The 21,314-nt window shown below is 43.8% G+C and overlaps 1 protein-coding gene across 1 annotated transcript in view; it reads left to right on the top strand.

The window, feature by feature from the left end:
• The window catches only part of LOC111143883 (Rho guanine nucleotide exchange factor 3), a 312,758-nt gene that overhangs the window by 253,166 nt on the left and 38,278 nt on the right, over positions 1–21,314 (top strand). Inside the window, 1 exon segment of the mRNA XM_022497910.1 lies at positions 14,141–14,248. Within this exon segment, the coding sequence (XP_022353618.1) occupies positions 14,141–14,248 (108 nt within the window).

Here is a 21,314-nt window from a genome sequence, read left to right as displayed (position 1 = left end):
TGAGTCACACCTGGGTCAGGTGTGGGATGTCTTCTCTGCTTCTAGAAAATTGCTGGAATCTGTGAGTAGGTCAGGAACCTGGCAACATGTAATTTAATGACAATTCTGGAGTCTTTGAAGGGTTAGGTGGCCCCAACGCCACTCTGTGCTTCCCTGCTTTGTAAATTCAGGAGCAGTCCCAGAGCCTCACGCTTAAACAGCAGGGCAGGAGGAGCGATCCCCTGGGCAGTGAGACTTTCCCTCAATCCCTGAGGGCACTTAGGGAAAATTTTCTAGGGAAATCTTGCCAGGTTAGACCCTACGTGGTCTTCCAAAGGAACCCTCCCATCTGTAGATGGCCTGAGCTGAAGACTCATGGGAATTTCGCCCCTTTCAGCCACAATAAATAACATTTTTCTCTTACCACAAAACTGCCTTTGTCTTTTCTGGAAACTCTTACTGGCATCCCTTACCACTGAATCTCCAATGGCTAAACCAACATTTTTTTACAAAGCCAAACAGTCAAATCACAGGTTTGTATCTACTTCTTTTCTTTTAAGTCAACTGCATTGTCTATTCATTTTCTCTCTTGTGACTTTGTAATTGAAATTAGCTGCCAGTGATGTGGGGGAGCAGCACAGGTCTCTGAGGCTTCTGCCTCCTTTGTCGTGCACGATACACTCTTTTTCAAATGCGCAGGGCTCTGAATTTTAATACACTGTAGATAATGATACATCTGGATGCATATTAATTGCTCAGAGTTAGAAATAACACATAATCACTATGTTTCGAGGTTGCAAATGCACAGCACTGAGGGCCAGTGTTTGTTCCCAGTCTTTGGAAAAATCCATCGTTAGCGGGCATTTTTTTTATTCCTGTCATTAAAAATGTGCTACAGAATGAAAACTTTCTCAAATATAGTCTTGTGTTCTGTGTCTGTGCATGAGTGTGTATACACACACACACACACACACACACACACACACACACATCTCCCAAAGACAACATTTGAAGCTATTCATGTGCTCAGTTGGCATGTGTGGGGGCAACAGAAGGGCCATATGAATCCATCATAGATGACCTACCTCATAGCTTCCTGAACAGCATGCTTTCTGCCTTATTTTTCTACATACCATTGCTCAGTGGGTGGTAAGATGTCAGCTGAGAGCTGAAAACAGGAAAGTTTAACATTTATTTTATTTTATTCCCAATTCAATCAATCCCTTATGGCTGGGCCCCTGGTAGCTTTTTCCATGTTGAATAATCAGATTTCCGTGTATTCTGTTCTCAGTTGAGAGCAGACTGTTCTAAAACCCCCAAATGCAGTTTTCCCTGGTTCTCACTGGAGCCATGTGCTGTTGAGGATGCACATGAACCCAATGATTTGAAGGGATAAATTGTGCTAACAGGGACAGCTGGGGGAGGACCAGGGAATATGGCAAATCTAGTTTCTATTTCTCTCTGGAAGCCACATTTCTGCAAGTCTCATCTGCTCAGATATTGTTCTTGTCAAAAACAGAAGCTGACTAGGCCACAGGAGAAGGGGGTCCATGTTCTCATCCTGCTGACCCCGTGCCCTTGGTCAGAGGTTTTACCCAGCAGGTGTATGTGGGACCCCTCGTCCCAGCTTAGTCTTCAGTCAGATGGCAGACCTGGTTGTCAGTTTTGCTTGCCCGAGACATGTTTGATTATCCTAAATTGAGCTGGAACAGTCTGTCCTTCCTTTGGGACATTGAGATTAAGATCTGAGCATCTTTTTTTTTTTTTTTTTTTTAAATTTCTGTGCCTTTTTTTTCCCCCATTTCTGGGAAATGAAGATAATGCTCAGCTTCAAATGACGATAGGTGGATGAAAAAGAGAAAGGACATGCCAGTGCATCTGTATGGTCCTTTCTGGAAGCCCAAGGTAACTTGTTATTTGGGGAGAAATTCCACCTTGCTCATCTGACATGGGTTGAACACCCAGAGTTCCTAGCCCTGCCTAATCCCAGATAGTACTAGGATCTGGCAAGACTGGAGAGCAGCTCTTCTAAACCATAATTTAGCAATGTTGGGTTAGGAGTAGGAGGGTTTTGATGCAGACCTCAAGACCCACTTGGATTCCCTTCCCCAACTCAGGTTCTTACCTTGGGATTTCATGGCTGACATTTTCCTCTCCTCCGACATAACCTTGGATCCCGCCAAACAACTTCCAGTTTTGCTCTATCCAGCCAGAGCTTGACTAAACAGATGATAAAGCTGCAGGAAGAAAGGCAAGGCAGGAATGTGGAATCAAAATATGTGGTCTCATAACCTGAGGCCTAGTGGCAGGAGCATGTCATCGGTGAGATTGTGGTGTGGCAGGTGACATGGAGTTCCCAGCTTCATCCTTGGGAGGCCCAGGGCAAAATTTAGTGCCGCAGGAAATGGATGAGGGCAGGAGAGCAGGCTCAGGGAGAGACCACACCTCTCCTTGGGCATTAGAAATAAGGGCAATAATCTGATATTTGCAGGAGGCAACTTATGAGGCAGGCTTGTACCAAGCACTTTACACACATGATCTCATGTCACCTTCCCAACAGCTCTGTTAGGGGGTAGGAGAGTCACCCCCACTTCACAGGGGAGGAGACCAAGCCTATGGAGGTCACATTGTTGATTCGAGGTCATAGGGCATTGTGCTCTGGCTAGGAAGGTTGGCTTGTATTTTATCCTTAGATCCTTTGCAAAGAATCAACACATTCTTTAGGCCAGTGTGATAAGAACCTTGTCACTTGCTGCAGAGACTTTCGCCCTGTTCCTAAACTCTGGGGAAGCCTCAGCAAATATCCTCAAAGTACCCTTGAGGGCTGTACACGGCAGTTCCCAAACCCGGAAGTGGGGGTGAAATCCCCAGTGGCATTATTCTTCCCCTTCCCCTCCAACTCAGCCCAAGGGGAAGCCAGGGAATCCCTTTTACAGAGAAAAACAAATGCAGAATTTATACCCCACCCACCCAAGGGTTCCCAAGAAGTCAGTAGGAAATGACTGCCCGCGAAACCCCAGAACCACAGAGGAGGCCTTCCTCCGGGCCCTGTGCCTGGGATTAGGCCACCCCTGCCACCTCCGGGTACCTTGTTAGCATTCTGTAAGCAGGAATGTGTTCCTAGACTCCATTTTTCTAGACCTATAGATGGGTGCGGCATGGTGGGCGCATCATTTCTGTGGCAGTCTTGCAAAAAGTGCATAGCCTGAATCTAATTGTTAGAAAATATCTTCTGGGCTCAGAGTTGGCCTTCCCTTAAGGGCCACAGAGGTATGACTCTGGTGGAAGCCCTGAGACCTTTCCAGGAGGTCAGACTCTTGAAGTGCTCCAGCCCCGAGCATCTGGCCCTGTCTGCCTCAAGAAAGTAAGAGTTTTGCTTGACGTTCGGAAGGCAGATGTGGATCCAGGGACCGCAGAGAGAGCTAAATATTTGGCTTCCTCTTTCTCTGAAGGTCTGCAATGCTATGTCTGGGCATGACCAAAATGGGTTTCAAGCAATGGGCTGGCGTTTGCTAAAAGGAACTTAGCTGGGGTGTGGGTGTGGGTGTACATTTCTCCTCTGCCCAAGGTTAATAGTAACATCCTGTGTAAGAGAACTTGAATGTGGTCTTCTACTAAACTTCAATATTTTAGGGCTATTTATTAGATGTGTTTAATCTTGGGCCAATTTAACCAGTAGCAGACTAATAAAATAACAAATTTGGGCTTGCTGCCAGGACAAATGTTGACTTACCCTTATAATGTTGACTGAAACGAAGAACTCTGAAAGTAATTGAGGAGTGAAACATTTGCCAAAAATACAGTGTCTGAAACAGTGGTTCTGTTTTATTTTACTGGCACTGGTAAGAGATTATGTTCGTAACCTAGGCTGCCACGGCCTGCTTCAGCTCTGAGAGAGTCCCATATTTTACTGAATTATTTCCCAAGGTTCTTTTTTTTTTTTTTTTCAATCCCATCACCATCGTTCAACAAAAATGAATTTACCCACGGCAGCCAAGTAGGTCAGGTTATTTTTCTACAGTGTAGGAGCACAAATTCAATGATAATCAGAAGAATAAAGATAATAAGTTGCTTGACGTCTGCCCTCAGGAACAAAATGGTTTGCCCTGAACATTAGCCCTCTCAGAGTTTGTAGTAAGATTAATTGCTTCTGCGGAGTATCCTGGCTGAAATCCATCTCCCTTGCCCCACACCCCTCCTTCCCTTCATTTTGCCATTTAGTTTATGCGAACATGAGGGAGCTGTAGCGTTTTTTGCCAACATGTGTTTAAGACTTGAAGGAAACAGGGAGGCCTAGAGGAAATGAAGCTGGGATGCCCACAGAAGTTGTCATAAAATGTGATTTTCTTTTGAGCCTCATTTTTTATTTGCTTTTTATGGGAGGCTCTCTTTGGGTCAGGGACAGAGCAGGCTTTCAGAGGTTCATGCCAGCATTGTCTTAGCTCGGTCACATGTTCCCCTAATGCCTCCCCCTTCGTCAAGGCTTCCCAAAATCAGCCACCTCGCAGACCAACGTTGGCCAGATGCCGTAGGTGCTGACTGGCACAGGCCGAGAAGACTCGATGATCAGGGAATAAATACCATCTCTCCAACCTTCACGCGTTCAGTTCTGTGGCCCCGAGAGCTGATGGTTTAATTTGTGGATTTGCCCAGACCGTCTTGTGACATCTCTATCATCATTTGCTGGTTAGCTTTTCCGTGAGAGGAGGCTGGAGAAATTGTTGGATTCTCAACAGAGCAACCCAATATCCTGTCTGCAGCTTGGATGTAAGACTGAACTAACTCAGAGTGGCCTGTGAATTTTATTTATCCAGGCTCTCCTTACTCTCCGTTAGCAAGCAAAAGTACTAAATAAATAAATAAATAACCCCCCAAAAAACATACACAACTTTTTTTTTTTTCTTTTAAGAAATCGAGATGGTTTTCTTATAGTATCTGATATGGAGAGAGTCGAGCCATTTCATCAAAGAGGAAATCAGATCTCCCTTGGATGCCCAGGGCAAGGCAACCAGACCCACAGCTGGAGAGAATAAGCACAGGGTGTGGCCTCCATCTTTGAGATTAGCCAAGACAGAGGTAACAGGGATGCCTCCAGGAGCTGTTCCTCGTGGTTTGTCAAAGTTCACAAAGTCTATAGCCCTTTTGTTGAAACCATGGATAAGCATCTCTAAAGGAAAATTACAGTTCTGAGTTTGAAGACCTTTTGCTCACCTTGTGGGTTAGAAACCAATAATTCTGAAATGCATTTGGCCTAATCAATGAAGCCAGGTTTCCGTTGGAATTTGGGCCTCATTATTTGCCTTTCAACTTCTGGTAACACATGACACCAGGTCAGTTAGCTCTGTGCCAGGGAAAAGAGAACAGAAAAAAAAAAAAAAAAAATGAGAACCACTTAATGGAAATTTCAGAGTTAGACATCATTATTTCATTATTGTCTTTCTCTATTTACAAGAAAATAAGATGAAGAGTCACTTGCAGGCTCCAAAGAAGCTCCCCCTTGGTGTTCCCGTGGCCCTGATCCTCTTACTCACTTGGCTTTGTGAAGACCTCCTCATTGCTGCCTCCGTGTCCTTCACGCCCCTGTGGTCCCCTATGCCCCTCCCCTTGCCTGCTCCAGCCAACACTGACTCTCGTGGGTACTTTGCCTGGATCAGCCTTCTGGTTCTCCCTTTTCAGTCAAGAGACATACCCCCCTAAGGTGACAGATGTATACTTCAGTGAAGCCAATTTTGCAAATGCTGGAAAACACTCACAGAGATTTAAAAGGATGTGTATAGTCACAAGGTATCTCTTCCCATATATGTATTAATTGCAAAAGGAATAGTAAATTTATAGGGAGAAATCCAGCAGAGAACACCTGTATTAGTTTCCTAGGGTAGCTGGGTGGTTTAGAACAACAGAAATTTATTTCTCACTGTTCTGCAGGCCAGAAGCCTGAAATCAAGGTATCAGCCTCAGAAACTTGCAGGGGAATCCTTCCTTGCCTCTTCCTGGCTTCTGGTATTTGTCGTCAGTCCTTAGTGTTCTTTGGCTTATAGATACATCACTACGATTGCCGCCTCTGTCATTATATTGCTTTCTCCCTTCGTGTCTTTAAATTTCCTTTCTGTAAGGACACAAGTGATTGGATTTAGGACACACTCTAATCTAGTGTGACCTCATCCTAACTTGATTATATCTGCAAAGATCCTATTTTCAAATGAGGTCACTTTCACAGGTTTGGGGGTAGAACCTCAACGTATCTTTTTAGGGGTATACAGTTCAACGCATACCCTGCCTTAAAACCAAATGGTAGTTAAGTAATAAGTTAAGCTACCCTGATATGATATACCAAAAAGGACAAATCACTTCTGTTGTATTCTTGCCAAAAATGCATAACATTTATTTTTAAGATTTATTTACTTTTAGAAAAGAAAGGCCTTGTGAGCAAGGGGAGGGGCAGAGGAAGAGGGAGAGAGAGAATCCTTAAACAGACTCCCCGCTGAGTGCAAGAGCCCAACACCAGGCTCTCTATCCCAACACCCCAAAGTCATGACCTGAGTGGAAATCAAGAGTCAGATGCTTAACTGACTGAGCTACCCAGGTGCCCACAAAAATGCATAATCTTATTTTAATCATGAGAAAACCTCAGATCCAAATGGAGAGACATTCAGCGAAATAGCTGACCAGTACGCTTTGTAAGTGTCAATGTCGTGAAAGGTAGACCAGAGAACTGTCACAGATTGGAGGAAACTCCAGAGATATGACCGTGAAATATAATGTGAGATTCTGGATTGGATCCTGAAACAGAAAAGAGACATTAGTGGGGGAACTGGTGAAATCCTAGTAAATCCTTTAATAGTTTAGTTAATCATCTTGTAGTAATACTAATATCGTAGTTTTGATAAAAATGTACATAGTTATGTAAGGTGTTAACATCGGGAGAGGAGGGTACAGAGTATATGGGAACATTCTATACTATTCTTGCAACTCTTCTATAAATCTAAAATTATTTCAAGATCAATTTCTTTTAAAAAGAGAATGCACACATTGAGTGATTAGATAAACTCACCTGTTCCTAGTAGTGAAGGGGAAGGGGAGGAGAAATGATCTACTAAAAATCACACCAGTTTGTGAGTTCAGTTTTAGGCTCTGTTCATGGAAAGCTTGCTTTTCACAAGGCCCTGTGCTGTGTACTCATTATTGTTGTCTCTTGGGCAGAACAGTGTAGCTGAGGTGTATGGTCCAGGATAGGATCCCTATCTTGTGTCTGCCACCTGAGATAGGTGACCTGTGTAACTACTTATGCTCATTGAGCCTCAGCTTACTCGTCTGTAAAATGGGAATAAGGATCTTAGCTCTCTCGTGGGATGTTCTGAAGGGGCCACAAGCAAACCCATGTAAAACGGTCAGCCCAGTGCCTAACACAGATTATAAACTCTTATGGAATTAAATGATAGCTCTTAGCCACAATTCCCACTACTGCATTGTGAGATGATTCCTTCCTTGTTTTTCAGTTGAAGAAACTGTGGGTAAGTAAATTGCTAGAATGTATGAGATCCAGACTCAGGTGGATAGATAAATAGATAGACTTGTTTAAATGAGGCTCACTTGAGTCTTTTAGTTAGAAAAACATAAGCTAGGAAGGAGAACCTATAGGAATATGTTGCCTTTGAGGGACAAGATACAAAGCAGGCTGTCAGGTGCCGCAGAGGGAAGGAGGGGAGACTTGGAGTAAAGCTATGGGTTGGAGGAGGCACAGGGAATAGCAAAAAAAAAAAAAAAAAAAAAAACCTGGCCAGCAAGTCAGTGAGGAACCCAGAAAGGGTGGGAAGGTCTTGGCAATAGGAGGTGTCAAAAGAAGTGAGAACACCATAATATTTGTGGTGACCTAGAAGTTTTAAAGGGTGAGAATCTTGAGCATAAACCATGAGACCACATGAACCAGCCTTTGAGCCTAAGGATTTGGGTGGTAAAGTCAAGTCAAGACAGTCATGAGCTTTACATATATTTGCCTGGAGAGAGGCAGAGTGACAGTGAGGCTCTGGCAAGGATAGGAAGTCTTTGCCTTCTTATTAGAAGGTGCTGTTATAGGGATGGAGAGAAAAACATGAATTTGGGGATGCAGAATTGGGGAAAGGAAAGCACACTCATTAAATAAATACAACAGAACAGAAGTCTCCCCTCCCTGGGCAGTCTGACCTGGAATGGCTCCTATTCTCTCTGTTTATTTCTACATCAGAGTGGCATACCACCAAATTGTTTTATGTTGTGGACTCTAGTGATTGGCAACCCGTCGATAGGTTTCTTGATGAGAGCAGATAAAAGACCAGTCAATAGTGGCTCAGTCATTGGGCATCTGCCTTTGGGTCAGGTCATGATCCCAGGGTCCTGGGATCGAGCCCCCCATTGGGAAGGGTCTGTGTGGCTGGGCTTTCCCAGCTTTTGATTGCCCAGACACATAGACCCTTCCCTCTTCTGGTCTATGTTAGTTGAAAATTGCTGAAATGCAGTAGTGGGATTTTTTTTTCTTTCATTTTACCAGGTCTCTTCTTCTTCTTTTTTTTTTTTTTAAGATTTTATTTATTTATTTGACAGACAGAAATCACAAGGAGGCAGAGAGGCAGGCAGAGAGAGAGAGAGGAGGAAGCAGGCTCCCTGGCGAGCAGAGAGCCCGATGTGGGGCTCGATCCCAGGACCCCAAGATCATGACCTGAGCAGAAGGCAGAGGCTTTAACCCACTGAGCCACCCAGGCGCCCCTACCAGGTCTCTTCTAATCATGTTCAGTTCTAGATGATGTCTGTCATCTGTCTCTTTCAGTATCCTTTCTCACTAGCCCCTCACTAACAGCTGAAGTGCAGATCTTTGATGGCATCTGTCTGCTCACTGATATACTTGCAAAATGATTCTCTGTGCATTAAAATAAACCTTTGTATTATCTAGTGTTTGACTGTGTACCCCAGGCAGGACTGTATAATGAGATCCCTTTGCCTGGCCCCCAGCTTTGACAGTTACCAACCTGTGATCAGCCTTGTGTCTTACGCATCCCTGCTTCCTCTCATTACTATGAACCAGATCCCAGGCACCCTGTCATTTTGTTCGTCCCTTATTTGTATACACATCCATGGTCAGGGAAAGTTTGTGTCATGCTTGGGCTGATTTATTTGGGAAAGACAATAAAATGTACTAGGATAGGGTTTACTCCATAAAGATAAGTCAGATATCTCCCCTGCCTACCAGGGGAGGACCCTGCATACCCAGCTCCAGAAAGAATAAGCAAATCAAGTCTATCCCATCTCCAGAGCTTGAAGACTATCTAAGTGCACCTGGGAAGGGTGCTGTAGCTGGGAGTCTTTGGGTATGTCACAGCAGAAAAGCTGAGGCTGAGGACAGCTGATGCAGGAAATGCTCCCTATAAAGCCAGCAGTGGTATAGAACAGTGGTCTGCAAACTCTGGTCCACGGGCCAAGTATAGCCCACTTCTTATTGTCTTCAAGCAAAGAATGGTTTCTATTTTTAATGGTTGCAAAAAGCAAAACAGTAATGTTTTGTGACATGTAAAGACTCTACGGAATTCAGATTTTAATGTCTGTAATGGAACATCATCACATTCATTTGTTTACATACTGTTTAAGGCTGATGGCAGAGCTGAGTAGCCTCATGACTACTGATGCCCACGAAGCCTGAAGCATTTACCATCTGGCCTCTTACACAAAGCCATAAGCCAGGGGCTCTGGAGCCAGCCTGCCCAGGTTTAAATCCTGGCCAGCTTTTTTGAGTGACTTTAAACACATTGCTCGTCCTCTGCCTCAGTATCTACATCTTTAAAATATGAATCATAATAGTACCTACCTATAATAGCACAGGTATTAGGAGGAATAAATTAGTAGTTATCTGTAAAGCATTGATAGGAGTCCCTGCAGGAAATATGAGCTCATTATTATTAATGTTATTTTTATTATTATTTCATAATGTGAGAGCTTCTCAACCACTCTGAGACTGTAACTTCTGTTTAACATGAGGGTGATGAAAGCCTCCTAGGGGCTCCTGGGTGTTCCCAGCACACCTCCTCCTCCCACAGAGATGAAGCCCTGCCTAAGGCTTCCCTGGTGTCCCCAAACATTCGACAGAATTTTCTGACTCCATCTTCTCATGGGCAGAAGCACTGGCTAGCACAGTTGATTCTCACCTCTCCCTTGCCCCTGGGCCTGTGTATAACAGCCAAGAACAGTATTGCTCTGCAGTAGAGTGGTCAGTCCAGCACTGATGAATTCATCCCTGATCCCTCTGGGGCTGGGTTTGCGGCCGCATGAAGGTGGTCTCATGGCAGCAACAAATACGTTGAGGAAGACTGTCCTGTTGCTCCCCAACACCACTCTAGCTGCAAAAATGAAGTACAGGGAGAATAAGTGATGGTTTCCTATATGCCACATCTATTAGAATGGAATCATTTTTGAAGGAATAAATAGTTGTGCTAGACCATATTGATATGGTAGTCACTTTCTTACATGCATATGATCTGCTTTGATGGTTTTTTTGTTTTTGTTTTTGTTTTTTAACCTGTTGGAAGATAAGGATGAGGAGAGGGAAAGAAAACCATTGTCTCCCCTTGCAAAGGAGTATTAAAATCTATTTTCTAAAAATTTCACATTAGGGGCACCTGGGTGGCTCAGTTGGGTAAGCGTCCGCCTGTGGCTCTGGTCATGATCCCAGGATCCTGGGATCAAACCTTGCGTCAGGCTTCCTGCTCGGCAGGGAGTCTGCTTCCCTCCCAAATAAATAAATAAAATTAAAAAAAAAATAAAATCTCACATTAAAAATAAAATGGCATGGAGTGCCTTCTTCCCCTTTGTTTGTAATTCAAGTACGAAAGATGTTTTAAATTGCTGTACCAATTCATTTATGAAAATATGTGACCTCCATGACTCTCCACTGCCTCCTTCCCTTCCTGCCACCTCTTCCTTCTTTTCTTCCCTTTCCTTGTCCTCTGAAGAGATAACAGGAAAACATTTGATAAAAGTGAATATTCATTCATGGTAAAAATTCACAGAAAACTTAACATAGAGTGGAATTTTCTCTACTTGATTAAGGTATCTCTTCCATGCTTTCAGCAAACACAAGTCATAATGATGAACTCTTCGTAATAATCACTTGAGAATCAAGAACTACACTAGAATACCTGCCCTCTCAGGCTATAATCAATAATATATAGGTGGTCCTAGCTAGTGCAATAAGACAAGAAAAACAAAAAACCTATGAGGCCTAGAAAAGATTCAACAAAACTTTGTTATGCGGACAATACTGCCTACACACAATACTCAATGCCTTTATCTTTTTTCTGTTTTTTAACCTTTGGAGTGAGATGCCCTCCTGTCCTGTCTTAAAATTGCATGGTTGGGGGTGGTGTCTGTGCTTGAAATAGGGTATCTTGTTTCTGGGTTTAGCATTGACCTTGCCCACCTTGGTCTGGTAGCTGAGTTATTGGACTAGGAAACTTCTGCAGGTTGTGTTCTGTCATCTCTCTGGAAAGCCCCAAAGCATCCTTGGAATTGCATTTGCTAGTTTTCAGTAGAGCTATTTAACTAGAATCTGGAAACATTTTTCCCAAGGGCTCTTTTTAGATAGCAATAAAATGTAGCTGGAGACATACTGAGTAAATGGAAAAGAAAAATCAAATTAGGCCAAGAATTTTTTTAATCTCCTAGTCTCACTGAAGCGCTTAAGGAGAACACCATAATTCATACTGGGTCAGGCATAAAGCCTCCTGCACAGATCCAATAACCTGTAAATGTTCTGGTTTTGAAATTGCACCTGCCTGCATTGCTGGATCACAGCACTAAATCATGCAGCAGTGGTTTCTGGTTCAGTTGTTCGTTACTTGGGAATGTCCAATTGCCAGAGAGCAGCCTGCTGTTTACTTCCAAATGGGCAATCCCATAAGAAAGGAGTTTTAATTACAATCTCATGAAGCGCCACTGCACACAGCGTGCAGAGGGGCTGGCGTTTGCATTGTGCGTAGATCTTGTAGCTGTGTAAACACCCATCGACTGGGTCATATAAAATGGGCAGCAAAGTCAGCAGAAACCCAGAAAAGATGACACAGCAAGTGGAACAGAACTGAATCTTCCCCCATCCTGCCAAGCATGCAATGCTCCCTGCTCCTTTTTAAAAAAGCAAGAGAACCCTGTTGGCGTTTGCCCTTCAGCTTCCCCATTCTGATACAGAATCTGTGATCCAGCACCGTGAGCCATTCAAAAAAAACAAGAGACCTGGGAGTCTCCGGGCTCTGAGGTGCCTGCAGGATCATCTGAGACCAACTCCTGCTGCCCCGTGAAATCCCTCCCCTCCTCATTTACTGCAATGCAGTTTGTACCACCAAAGGTGGTGATATCACAACACTGGCATTTCCAGTCCGAAGCAGGAGCTATTTCTAGAAATTTAGGGGATGCTCAAGAGGGTGTGTGTGTGTGTGTGTGTGTGTGTGTGTGTGTGTGTGTATTTAACACGCCAGTGATGCAGCTCTGACGTAAAAAAATATTTAAAAAATCCTCCTCTGGGCACAGATGCTCAGGAGTCAGGCAGTGGACCTGGAGCGTCCTGAAGGTCAGTGTCACCTGGAAGCAGAAGTGCTATTGGAGCTTTCTCTTCAGCATTTCAATAATAGTAATGTGATGTCTTGAGGTCTCTCATATTGAGAGATTAATCCCTTGCCTTTTGGAACCAAGCCTCCCCAGTGTTCGGAGAGTTTCCTACTGTCTGTTCCACTCAGCATGCCAAGAAGCTGGAGAGGTCCCCGGCAGCCCGGATTCATTCTGTGTCTTGGGAAAGTCTTCCACTGCTTCGAGAAATCATGAAGTCAATCCTGGCAACATTGTGGAATTGTTTTGTACTTTTTTTCCTTTAGTCTTTTAATTTTTCTACCGAAATGCCAGAAAGATCGGGTCTATTTCCAAGAGGGCTTCTGACATCTGAGATTGGCAAGGGCACAAAATGACATGAGAGTTTCTCTGCAGAATTCCAAATTCAGGCAAGATTTTTCCAAGCACGTACTATGTTTAAAACACCTTGCAGGGATGTCCTGGAGAATCTGAAGTTCTGGCTTAACCCTCAAAACTTTGAAAGCAATGGCTGAAAAAGAAAGATGAGCATCTTGAGGCTTCCTCTGGAAATGGTTGAGGTTCGCCACAGCAATTGGCAAGTTTGGCTTTTTCCATCAAAATTTGGTGTCTTCATGTGCTGTCCAGCATCTACTGCAGGTCAGATGGAGCTTAGGAAGGCAAGGGTAATTGTTCTCTTTGTCTCTGTAAAATGTTTTGTCTGTCACGTCCCTCTTTCCCATAGCCTATTGTTTTTATGTAATTCTCCTCTGCAAGGACGTTGGAATGGGTAGGCGCCCTCTCACCCATTCACTTGGTTTGGGGTAACTTGCAGATTTGCAAATGTTTTACGTGGAGAGGATTTTCAAAACTTGTGGGTATATGAATTCTAAAAACAGATGTGCACAGTAGGATTTTCTCTCTGTACATTTTCTCTTGCTGGTTGTTATTTATAAGTATTCATGGGTGTGCTTCAAGTATTCTGTAGATACAAAGATGATTTTTTCAAAGAGCCCAGTAATAGAAGAACTTCCTTTAAAATTTTTTTTAATTTAATGAACTGAAAAACAAACAAACATTCCTTATGCTTTAGAAAAGCCCCATTGCATAAAAGAAATTTGGAGAGTGGCTTCAGGCAAGGTGGAGAAAGGTTTTTAAAAAGATGAAACCAAAGCATCAAAACACAACTGCCTAACAAGGTCACTGGATGGGAAATCTGAGGCAGCTTTTCTCTTAAGGGAGGCATTGGGGAGAATGATTCGAAGTGCAAGCTTCTGAATTAAAAGAGGGCAGATATAGGGGGGTGAAGGGTAGGGAACAGACCATACCTATTTGCTGTCTGCCCAGAGGCTGCTTCTGTTGATGTTTCCTGCCCTTTCCCCTTTCTGGCTCCTGAGCCAAGTTGTCTCCTACGATGGGGCACTGGTTATATCCCATAGTTCGGTAGGAGTAGCTCGTGGAGTAGGACTGGGTAGAGTCTTGTTGTCCGTAATTAACCTTGACATTTTCCTTCCCTTTTTTTTTTTTTTTTGTTTTGTTTTGTTTTGTTTTTGTTTTGTTTTGTTTTTGTTTTTTAACCCTCTAGGAGCCTAGTAATAAACGGGTCAAGCCTCTTTCCAGAGTGACATCACTAGCAAACCTCATCCCTCCCGTGAAGGCCACACCATTAAAGCGCTTCAGCCAAACCCTGCAGGTAAGAAGGACACGGCGGGCTTGGGTTTGCAGAAAACTGTGTTGTGTGGGAGGGGTCATTGCTTCTCTTCCCCAGAACCTCCCCTGAGATCTGAATCAGGGCTTATTTCAGCAGAAGAGAGCAAAGGAGGGAACTAAAAGGAAGAAAGGTGTGTTTTTAAGTTGTAAACTGGGATCAGAAGGGGTCCTTTCAGGGCTGACTTGAGGAATGGTCTCTGTTGGGTCTTTCCTCGGAGTCCTGTACCCCATCCGTATGGACACTCACACGTTTGGTCCTAAAATACCTATGGGCCTCCTAAGAGAACCAGTGGGTGACATGAGCTGGAGGGTAGGAGAGCCTAGTGCTCAGACCAGGGCCCGCAGACTACAGCATGCTGAGAAAACATCAGCCTGCCCCCTGTTTTCTTATGGTGCACAAGCTGAGAATGGCTTTTCCTTTCAAAATGACTTGGGCAGAGGCACCTGGGTGGCTCAGGCGGTTAAGTGTCTGCCTTCGGCTCAGGTCATGATCCCTGAGTCCTGGGATGGAGCCCTGCATAGGGCTCCTTGCTTAGCAGGGAGCCTGCTTCTCCCTCTCCCTCTGCCTATCGCTCCCTCTGCTTGCGGTCTCTCTTTCTGGCAAATAAACAAATAAAATCTTTAAAACAAAATTTTTTAAATAAGATAGGGCAAAAGTCAAAAGAGGAACAATATTTCCTGACACTTGAAAATTATATGAAATTCTAATTTCAGTGTCCATAAGTAAAGATTTGTTGGGAAACAGGCATGCCTGAATATTATGTACCAGACTGTGGTTGCTTTTGCTCTGCAATGGCACAGTCGAGAAGTTATGGCAGAGACCATATTGCACACAAGGCCCCAAATATTTACTATCTGGCCCCTTTACAGAAGATGTTTCCCAACTCCTGGCTTAGAGCAAAGGCCCTGTGGTGCAGGTACCTTATTTCTGGCCTTGGCTCTGTCGCTCAGAGACTTTGTTACCTTGGGCAGGTGACTTAACATCTCTAGGTCTTGCTTTTATTCCTAATGGGTAAATTGGGGGTAATACCACCAGTTTCTTTAGAGTAGAATCATTGTAAATATTTGTAAGATAGTGCATTTAAAGTCGTTAGTATTGGGACGCCTGGGTGGCTCAGTTGGTTAAGGGCTTGCCTTCCATTCAGGTCATGATCCCAGGGCCCTGGGATCACATTCCACATTGGGCTCCCTGCTCGGTGAGGAGGTCCTTGTGCTTGCTTTGTCTCTCTCTGTCAAATAAATAAAATATTTTTTAAAAAAATAAAGTCTTTTTTAAGAAATGAAGTCCTTAGTATTTATAAGATAGTGCATTTAAAGGGCTATATTGCTAACAAAACTATATTAAGCCCTTTGTTAGCAATCACTAATTTACTGATTAGTTGGCTAAGTAGTAGATATTAGCTACTATAATAATTCTTAGGTAAACAAATTGCTATAATTGTTCCTTAAACTCCCAATAAAATTTATCTTTTAAGGTGAATATTGAAATTTGTCTAAGCCTTGGCCTGAATTTGATAATCATAAAAATCCTCTTGCAGACTGAAGCCAACAAAAGCCATGCCACAAAAAGGCTTCCCTTGTTTAGCTGAGAAGTGGTCTCGAGTCTGCCGTTTCTTACTTGTCCTGAATACTTCTGCTTAGCAGTATTTTTTTCTTGGCTTTCCGAGTTATTAAGAAAATTGTGGACCAGAACTCAAGGCATGTCCTATGCTATGAAGATCTATGATTTGAGAACTATTTCAGGTCTCCCTCACCCGCTCCTGCCATTGCTTCTGGACCATTCAGCCAATGTGCCATGATTCTGCATAGCCCAGGCTGTTCTCCCCATCTCCCTATGGATGCTCTCCTTCTTTGGTGCTTCGTCCTTGCCCTGTCCATTCCTCTGTTAGCTCTCCTTAGTTTCTTCTGAAGGAATACCTCATCACGTAATTAGCTATAGGTTTGGCTCTGTTTCTCTCGGTGTTTGGGCCTCTGGGCCCTTGCTTATCCCCTGATCCCCTTTGTGGGAGAATGGAGAAGGAAAAGAAGTAAGATTGTCTTGGGGAGCCAGATGAAGGGCTTTGAAGCTAGCGAAGAGAAATGTGTTTACCTTCTCTCCCCCACGACCAGTCCTTCGGCCCTCTGGCCAAGTTCATCACAGACTTTCCCCCGAAGATTCATCACTGCCCTAGTCCTGCACATCTGGTCTTTCGCTGAGTTCTGCTTTTTGAAAATTCTTTAGCCTGTCTACTGCCATTTCACCCTTTCCATCCCAGTGGCTGGGGCTCAAGTTCACTCTATGGTTATTTCCTCCTTTGACTATGACACCTCCCTGCTGCCAGCCGTGTCTTCCTGTTGGCTCGCCTAGGACAGTCGGCCCTCTTCCCTGGGAAGGCCCTCACCCATTCTGTAAGCCTTGAGTGGGCCTTCATCATGCACGAGACTCTATATCCCGCCCTCATGTTGCTTATATCCTGGACAGAGGTGCCTGCTGGTAGATTCATAGCCACATTCGGCCCTCAAATTGTGTTTTGTCTGGCTGGATAGTGTTTTGAGTGAACATATACAAATCCAAATAATCCATATACAAATTTGAAATTCCAGAGGCACGTGGGTGGCTCGGTCAGTTGAGCGTCTGACTCTTAATTTCAGCTCAGGTCATGATCTCAGGGTTGTGTTTGAGCCCCATATCGGGCTCTGTGCTAGGTTTGGAGCCTGCTTGGGATTCTCCCTCTCCCTCTGCCTACCCCCCTGCTCATATGTGCTAGCTAAATAAATAAATAAATAAATAAAATCTTTTTTTAAAGGAAAAAAAAAGAATTCCTAATTCTGGTTTCTTTTAAAGAATTGAAAGTCTTAGTCCCATGTTGCCACATGGCAATCATGAGCTGGACCTGGGTAGCCAGCCAGTTGTCACCTACAGATGTCCCCTCCTCTCCCAATTGTCCTTCCAACACCTGACCCCTTGACCCGCTGTCATCACTTTGTCTGGCCTGTAGACTCCATGTTTATGCTCCCTGGTCTGGGGACAACTTGGTCTATGCCTCCCACTACAGCCCAGACCTGACTGTATGTGGCCATAAGCTCCTCCTTTGTCATACCTTCAAAACCTTTCCTTTGGCTTCCCAGGCGGCCTATATTCCTCCTCTCCTGTCTCTGCCCTACACAGATCCTACACAGGAAAGCCTGCAGGAAATATTTGGGCAGCTTGAAAATTTGCATTGACCTAGAGAGTGGGACAGAAAGAAATCAAGTCATGTCTGAAATCCAGCAGACTGAGGCCAAACAAGGATGAGAAAGCCAGACCTGACGGAGGGATCTGACATGTGGAAATTGGTTTCTAAAACTTCAAAGATTTTTTATTTTTGGCAAAATAATTTTTTAATTTACTTTTTTCAAATATCATGATGAATAGCTCACTCCAGGCTCTATTTATGGGACAGAAACAAGGAGGCAGAAGCAGAATGGTTATTCATAATGGTTGTGCACGTGGACACAGAGAGAACATGAGCAGTGTCTTATGTTGTGAGTGCGTCCTCGGTGGGGGGGGGCAGTGAATGGAAATATGCCTTTGTGGGCAGAGTTTGACAGCCATGTTTGCAGGATGATCTGCAAAGCACAGAGAAGGCTGTCTTGACCCCCAGATATCTCCCTGGTGGTCACCTTGGCGCATGCAAAGCCCGTTTTGCAGAATTATTTCCAGCCTGCATCTCAGTAACTGCCCAATGACTTTATTGTTTCCTTCTCCAGCTAGAATGAGATTGAGTGCTACTGTGATCTGAGCAGCAGGGAGGAAGAGGGGAAGCAGAAGGCCCCAAAGGAATACTCCGTGGGCCGTCCTCACATTCTCTTCCATTTTGTGTGCCGCGGTCTTGGTGCCTGTTCCAAAAGGGGAGGAAAAAGAACAAGGAGAGTGGGGTAGGGGCTGCCCCAAGCCGCTCAGCATTCATTCTTTACTCATAGGTGTTTATTATATATGCCTCTTCTATTCCCAGAAACAACTCAGGGCTGTGATCGAGCAGCTTGGTTCTGTCACAGTATCCCTTGTCCCTGGCGCCTGGCCTCATAGAGACATATATATCCCTTTCAGTGTCCAGTTATGTCTGAGGTTGGATTCCTTTTATTATAGAAGAAGAGATGACTTAGGCCCAAACACCCAAACACAATACTTAAATCAATCATGGAGCACTTAGCTGTCCTTCCTCTGGCTTCTCAGGTGACCCCAGGTTAGCCCAAAAGGATATGAGGACAGCTTGGGGCTAGCAGCTTTTCCAAAAAAGGTTAAAACCCCAGCCACATATGTGAGTGGTCCTTGCAGCAACGGTTCAACAAGACATGGCAGAACTTGTTCTCTCTTGGCTCCCCTGTGCCCCGTATAGACTGGAGGCTCGGGTGTCAGCACAAAGACAGCATTCGTGGAAGTGGGAGAGGGACAGCTGTCTGCCTGTCCTTCTGTCTGTCTGACCGGGAAGTGAGTGCTGCTGATAGACTGGACCACAGATGTCTGCATCCCTGTGGGCCTAAAAATCTCCTCACTGGCCTGCCTGAGAGGAAAACGTGCTCCAGCTCCAAAAGGGGCCCGCGTGCACCCCTCCTGTGCAGTGAGGACAGTGAGCTCGCCATGGGTGGGTCGCTGAGACCTGCCTCTCCCTGCATAGCTGGCAGACGCATTTGAGCTCCATCCAGCGCTGGGGCCTGTGCGTGCTGTGGAATGCTGTGTTCACGGCACTGTGGTCAAGCCCTGCGTTCTCTCCGAACATGAGCTTCATTTCTTTTCCATTATAAAGGTATAGGTTTGGGGCGCCTGGGTGGCTCAGTGGGTTAAAGCCTCTGCCTTCAGCTCAGGTCATGATCTCAGGGTCCTGGGATCGAGCCCCGCATCAGGCTCTCTGCTCAGCAGGGAGCCTGCTTCCTCCTGTCTCTCTGACTGCCTCTCTGCCTACATGTGATCTCTGTCTGCTAAGTAAAAAAATAAAAAAAATAAAAATAAAAAAAAAGTATAGGTTCATTATGGAAAAATACCAAAAGGGAGAAAGAGAAAAGATTCCACTGCAAAACAACCTCTGTTAGTATTTTAATAATTTCCTTCCAGTGTTATTCTAGGTATATCTACATAACTTACATACTCTGAGCCTCATTTGGGTTACTCACAGTGTACCCAGCCTATCTTTGTGTGATCTGTTCGCTCTTGGATTGAAATCTCCCACGGGGACCATGAATGGTCAGTTTCTCTTGGCGTTTCTATCGGTCTTGGCTTCACATATTTCCAAGCTGTGCAGTTAGGCATATGTAAATGTTCCTCTAATCATTGTTACAGCCTCTTGGGGGGAGTTGTACCTTTCATTAAGGTTCAGTCACCCTCTTCATTTCTTTTAATGCTTTTTGTCTTGAGTTATGTCTTTTTTTTTTTTTTTTTTTTTTTTTTTTGCATTTTGCCTGGTTTCTTCCATCTCTTTTATTTGCATCTTTTCATTGTCATTTAGCTGGATCAGAATTTTGTTATGGCTTAAGGGAAGTATTATATCACTTTTCCAAGTTATTCTTGGAAAATATGATCTTAGTGGACCAAGTATCTATCATTCCAGTGTGTTGATGTGACTTATTTTACATAACCAGTCTCCTATTAATGATTATTTAGGCTGTGAATATTTTTTATATTATCAGATAACTCTGTGTTGAATGTCTTTTGAAGACATTTGTCCTATTTTTTTTAAAGTACTTTCCAAATGTGCTTTCTTTTCTAATTATAGAGCATCTTTTTAAAATTGGAAAAACAGGGGCACCTGGGTGGCTCAGTGGGTTAAAGCGTCTGTCTTCGGCTCGGGTCATGATCCCAGGGTCCTGGGATCGAGCCCCGCATCGGGCTCTCTGCTCGGCGGGGAGCCTGCTTCCTCCTCTCTCTGCCTGCCTCTCTGCCTACTTGTGATCTCTGTCAAATTAATAAATAAAGTCTTTAAATAAAATAAAATAAAATAAAATTGGAAAAACAGGGGCGCCTGGATGGCTCAGTCGTTAAGCATCTGCCTTCAGCTCAGGTCATGATCCCAAAATCCTGGGATCAAGCCCCGCAACGGGCTCCCTGCTTGTTGGGAAACCTGCTTCTCCCTCTCCCACTCCCCCTGCTTGTGTTCCCTCTCTCACTGTATCTCTCTGTCAAATAAATAACATCTAAAGAAAATAAAAATAAATTTGAAAAATAGAAACACAGAAAAGGGAGTAAAAGTCACTTGTAACCCATCTCCCCATCGTTAAATATCTTTTATTAACATTTTGGTGTATACTCAGACAATCTTCTCTTTTACAGGATACCTGCATGTGTTATTTTTTTTAGGCAAAGTCCTAATCATATGTATATATGTATATACTATTTTTATATAGATACTATCTTTTAACATGTTTTGTCTTAACTGTATAAAATAACCTTATGGTATGAGAATATACTTTCATGTCATTAAGTATTTTTCACAAGCCCAGTTCTTAATGAATTCATATAGTATTTCATCAAAAGAATATACCAGGTATTGATTATTCACTCCTCTTTTGTTGAACATTTAAATTATTTCCATTTTCTACCATTATATCCTGCTTTAAACATCCTGATTGCAAATCTTATGTGTGTCTGTATTCCTTCCTTTCCTTCAATGATATTCCCAGAAGTGGAATTCTGGTCAAATGATATAAATTCAAGGCATCTGATGTCTCTAGAGTCAGGCCTCTCTTTGTGGTGTATACCTGTCTTGGGCAGAATTGCTCCTCTGTGTTCTCATATCCTAATTCTAGATTCATAGGCACATTTTCCCCTCTCTTTTCTCACCATTTTTCGCCCACTGGGACATCTTCACAGGACAGCCCTTCCCGGGGGTCCTTTGACTTTCCACACAGAACAAGGTTGTCTCTTACTTTTCTTGGTATGGCTAGCACTACATGTGACTTAGGATATGCTCAGAAATTGACAGTTACTATTATTATCGCATTTATTACTAGTAAAGTTGGCCATTGCTCTTCCTAGGGGCTCTCCAGGAACCGGCAGTGGGTGCCCACCTAGTAATATTATATAACTGGGCTACTTC

Source organism: Enhydra lutris, unplaced genomic scaffold, assembly GCF_002288905.1.
Source record: "Enhydra lutris kenyoni isolate GAN:26980312 unplaced genomic scaffold, ASM228890v2 scaffoldscaffold10, whole genome shotgun sequence".
Lineage (NCBI taxonomy): Eukaryota > Metazoa > Chordata > Mammalia > Carnivora > Mustelidae > Enhydra > Enhydra lutris.
The sequence above is the reverse complement of the archived record's forward strand: the minus strand, read 5'-3'. Positions and strand labels throughout refer to the sequence as shown.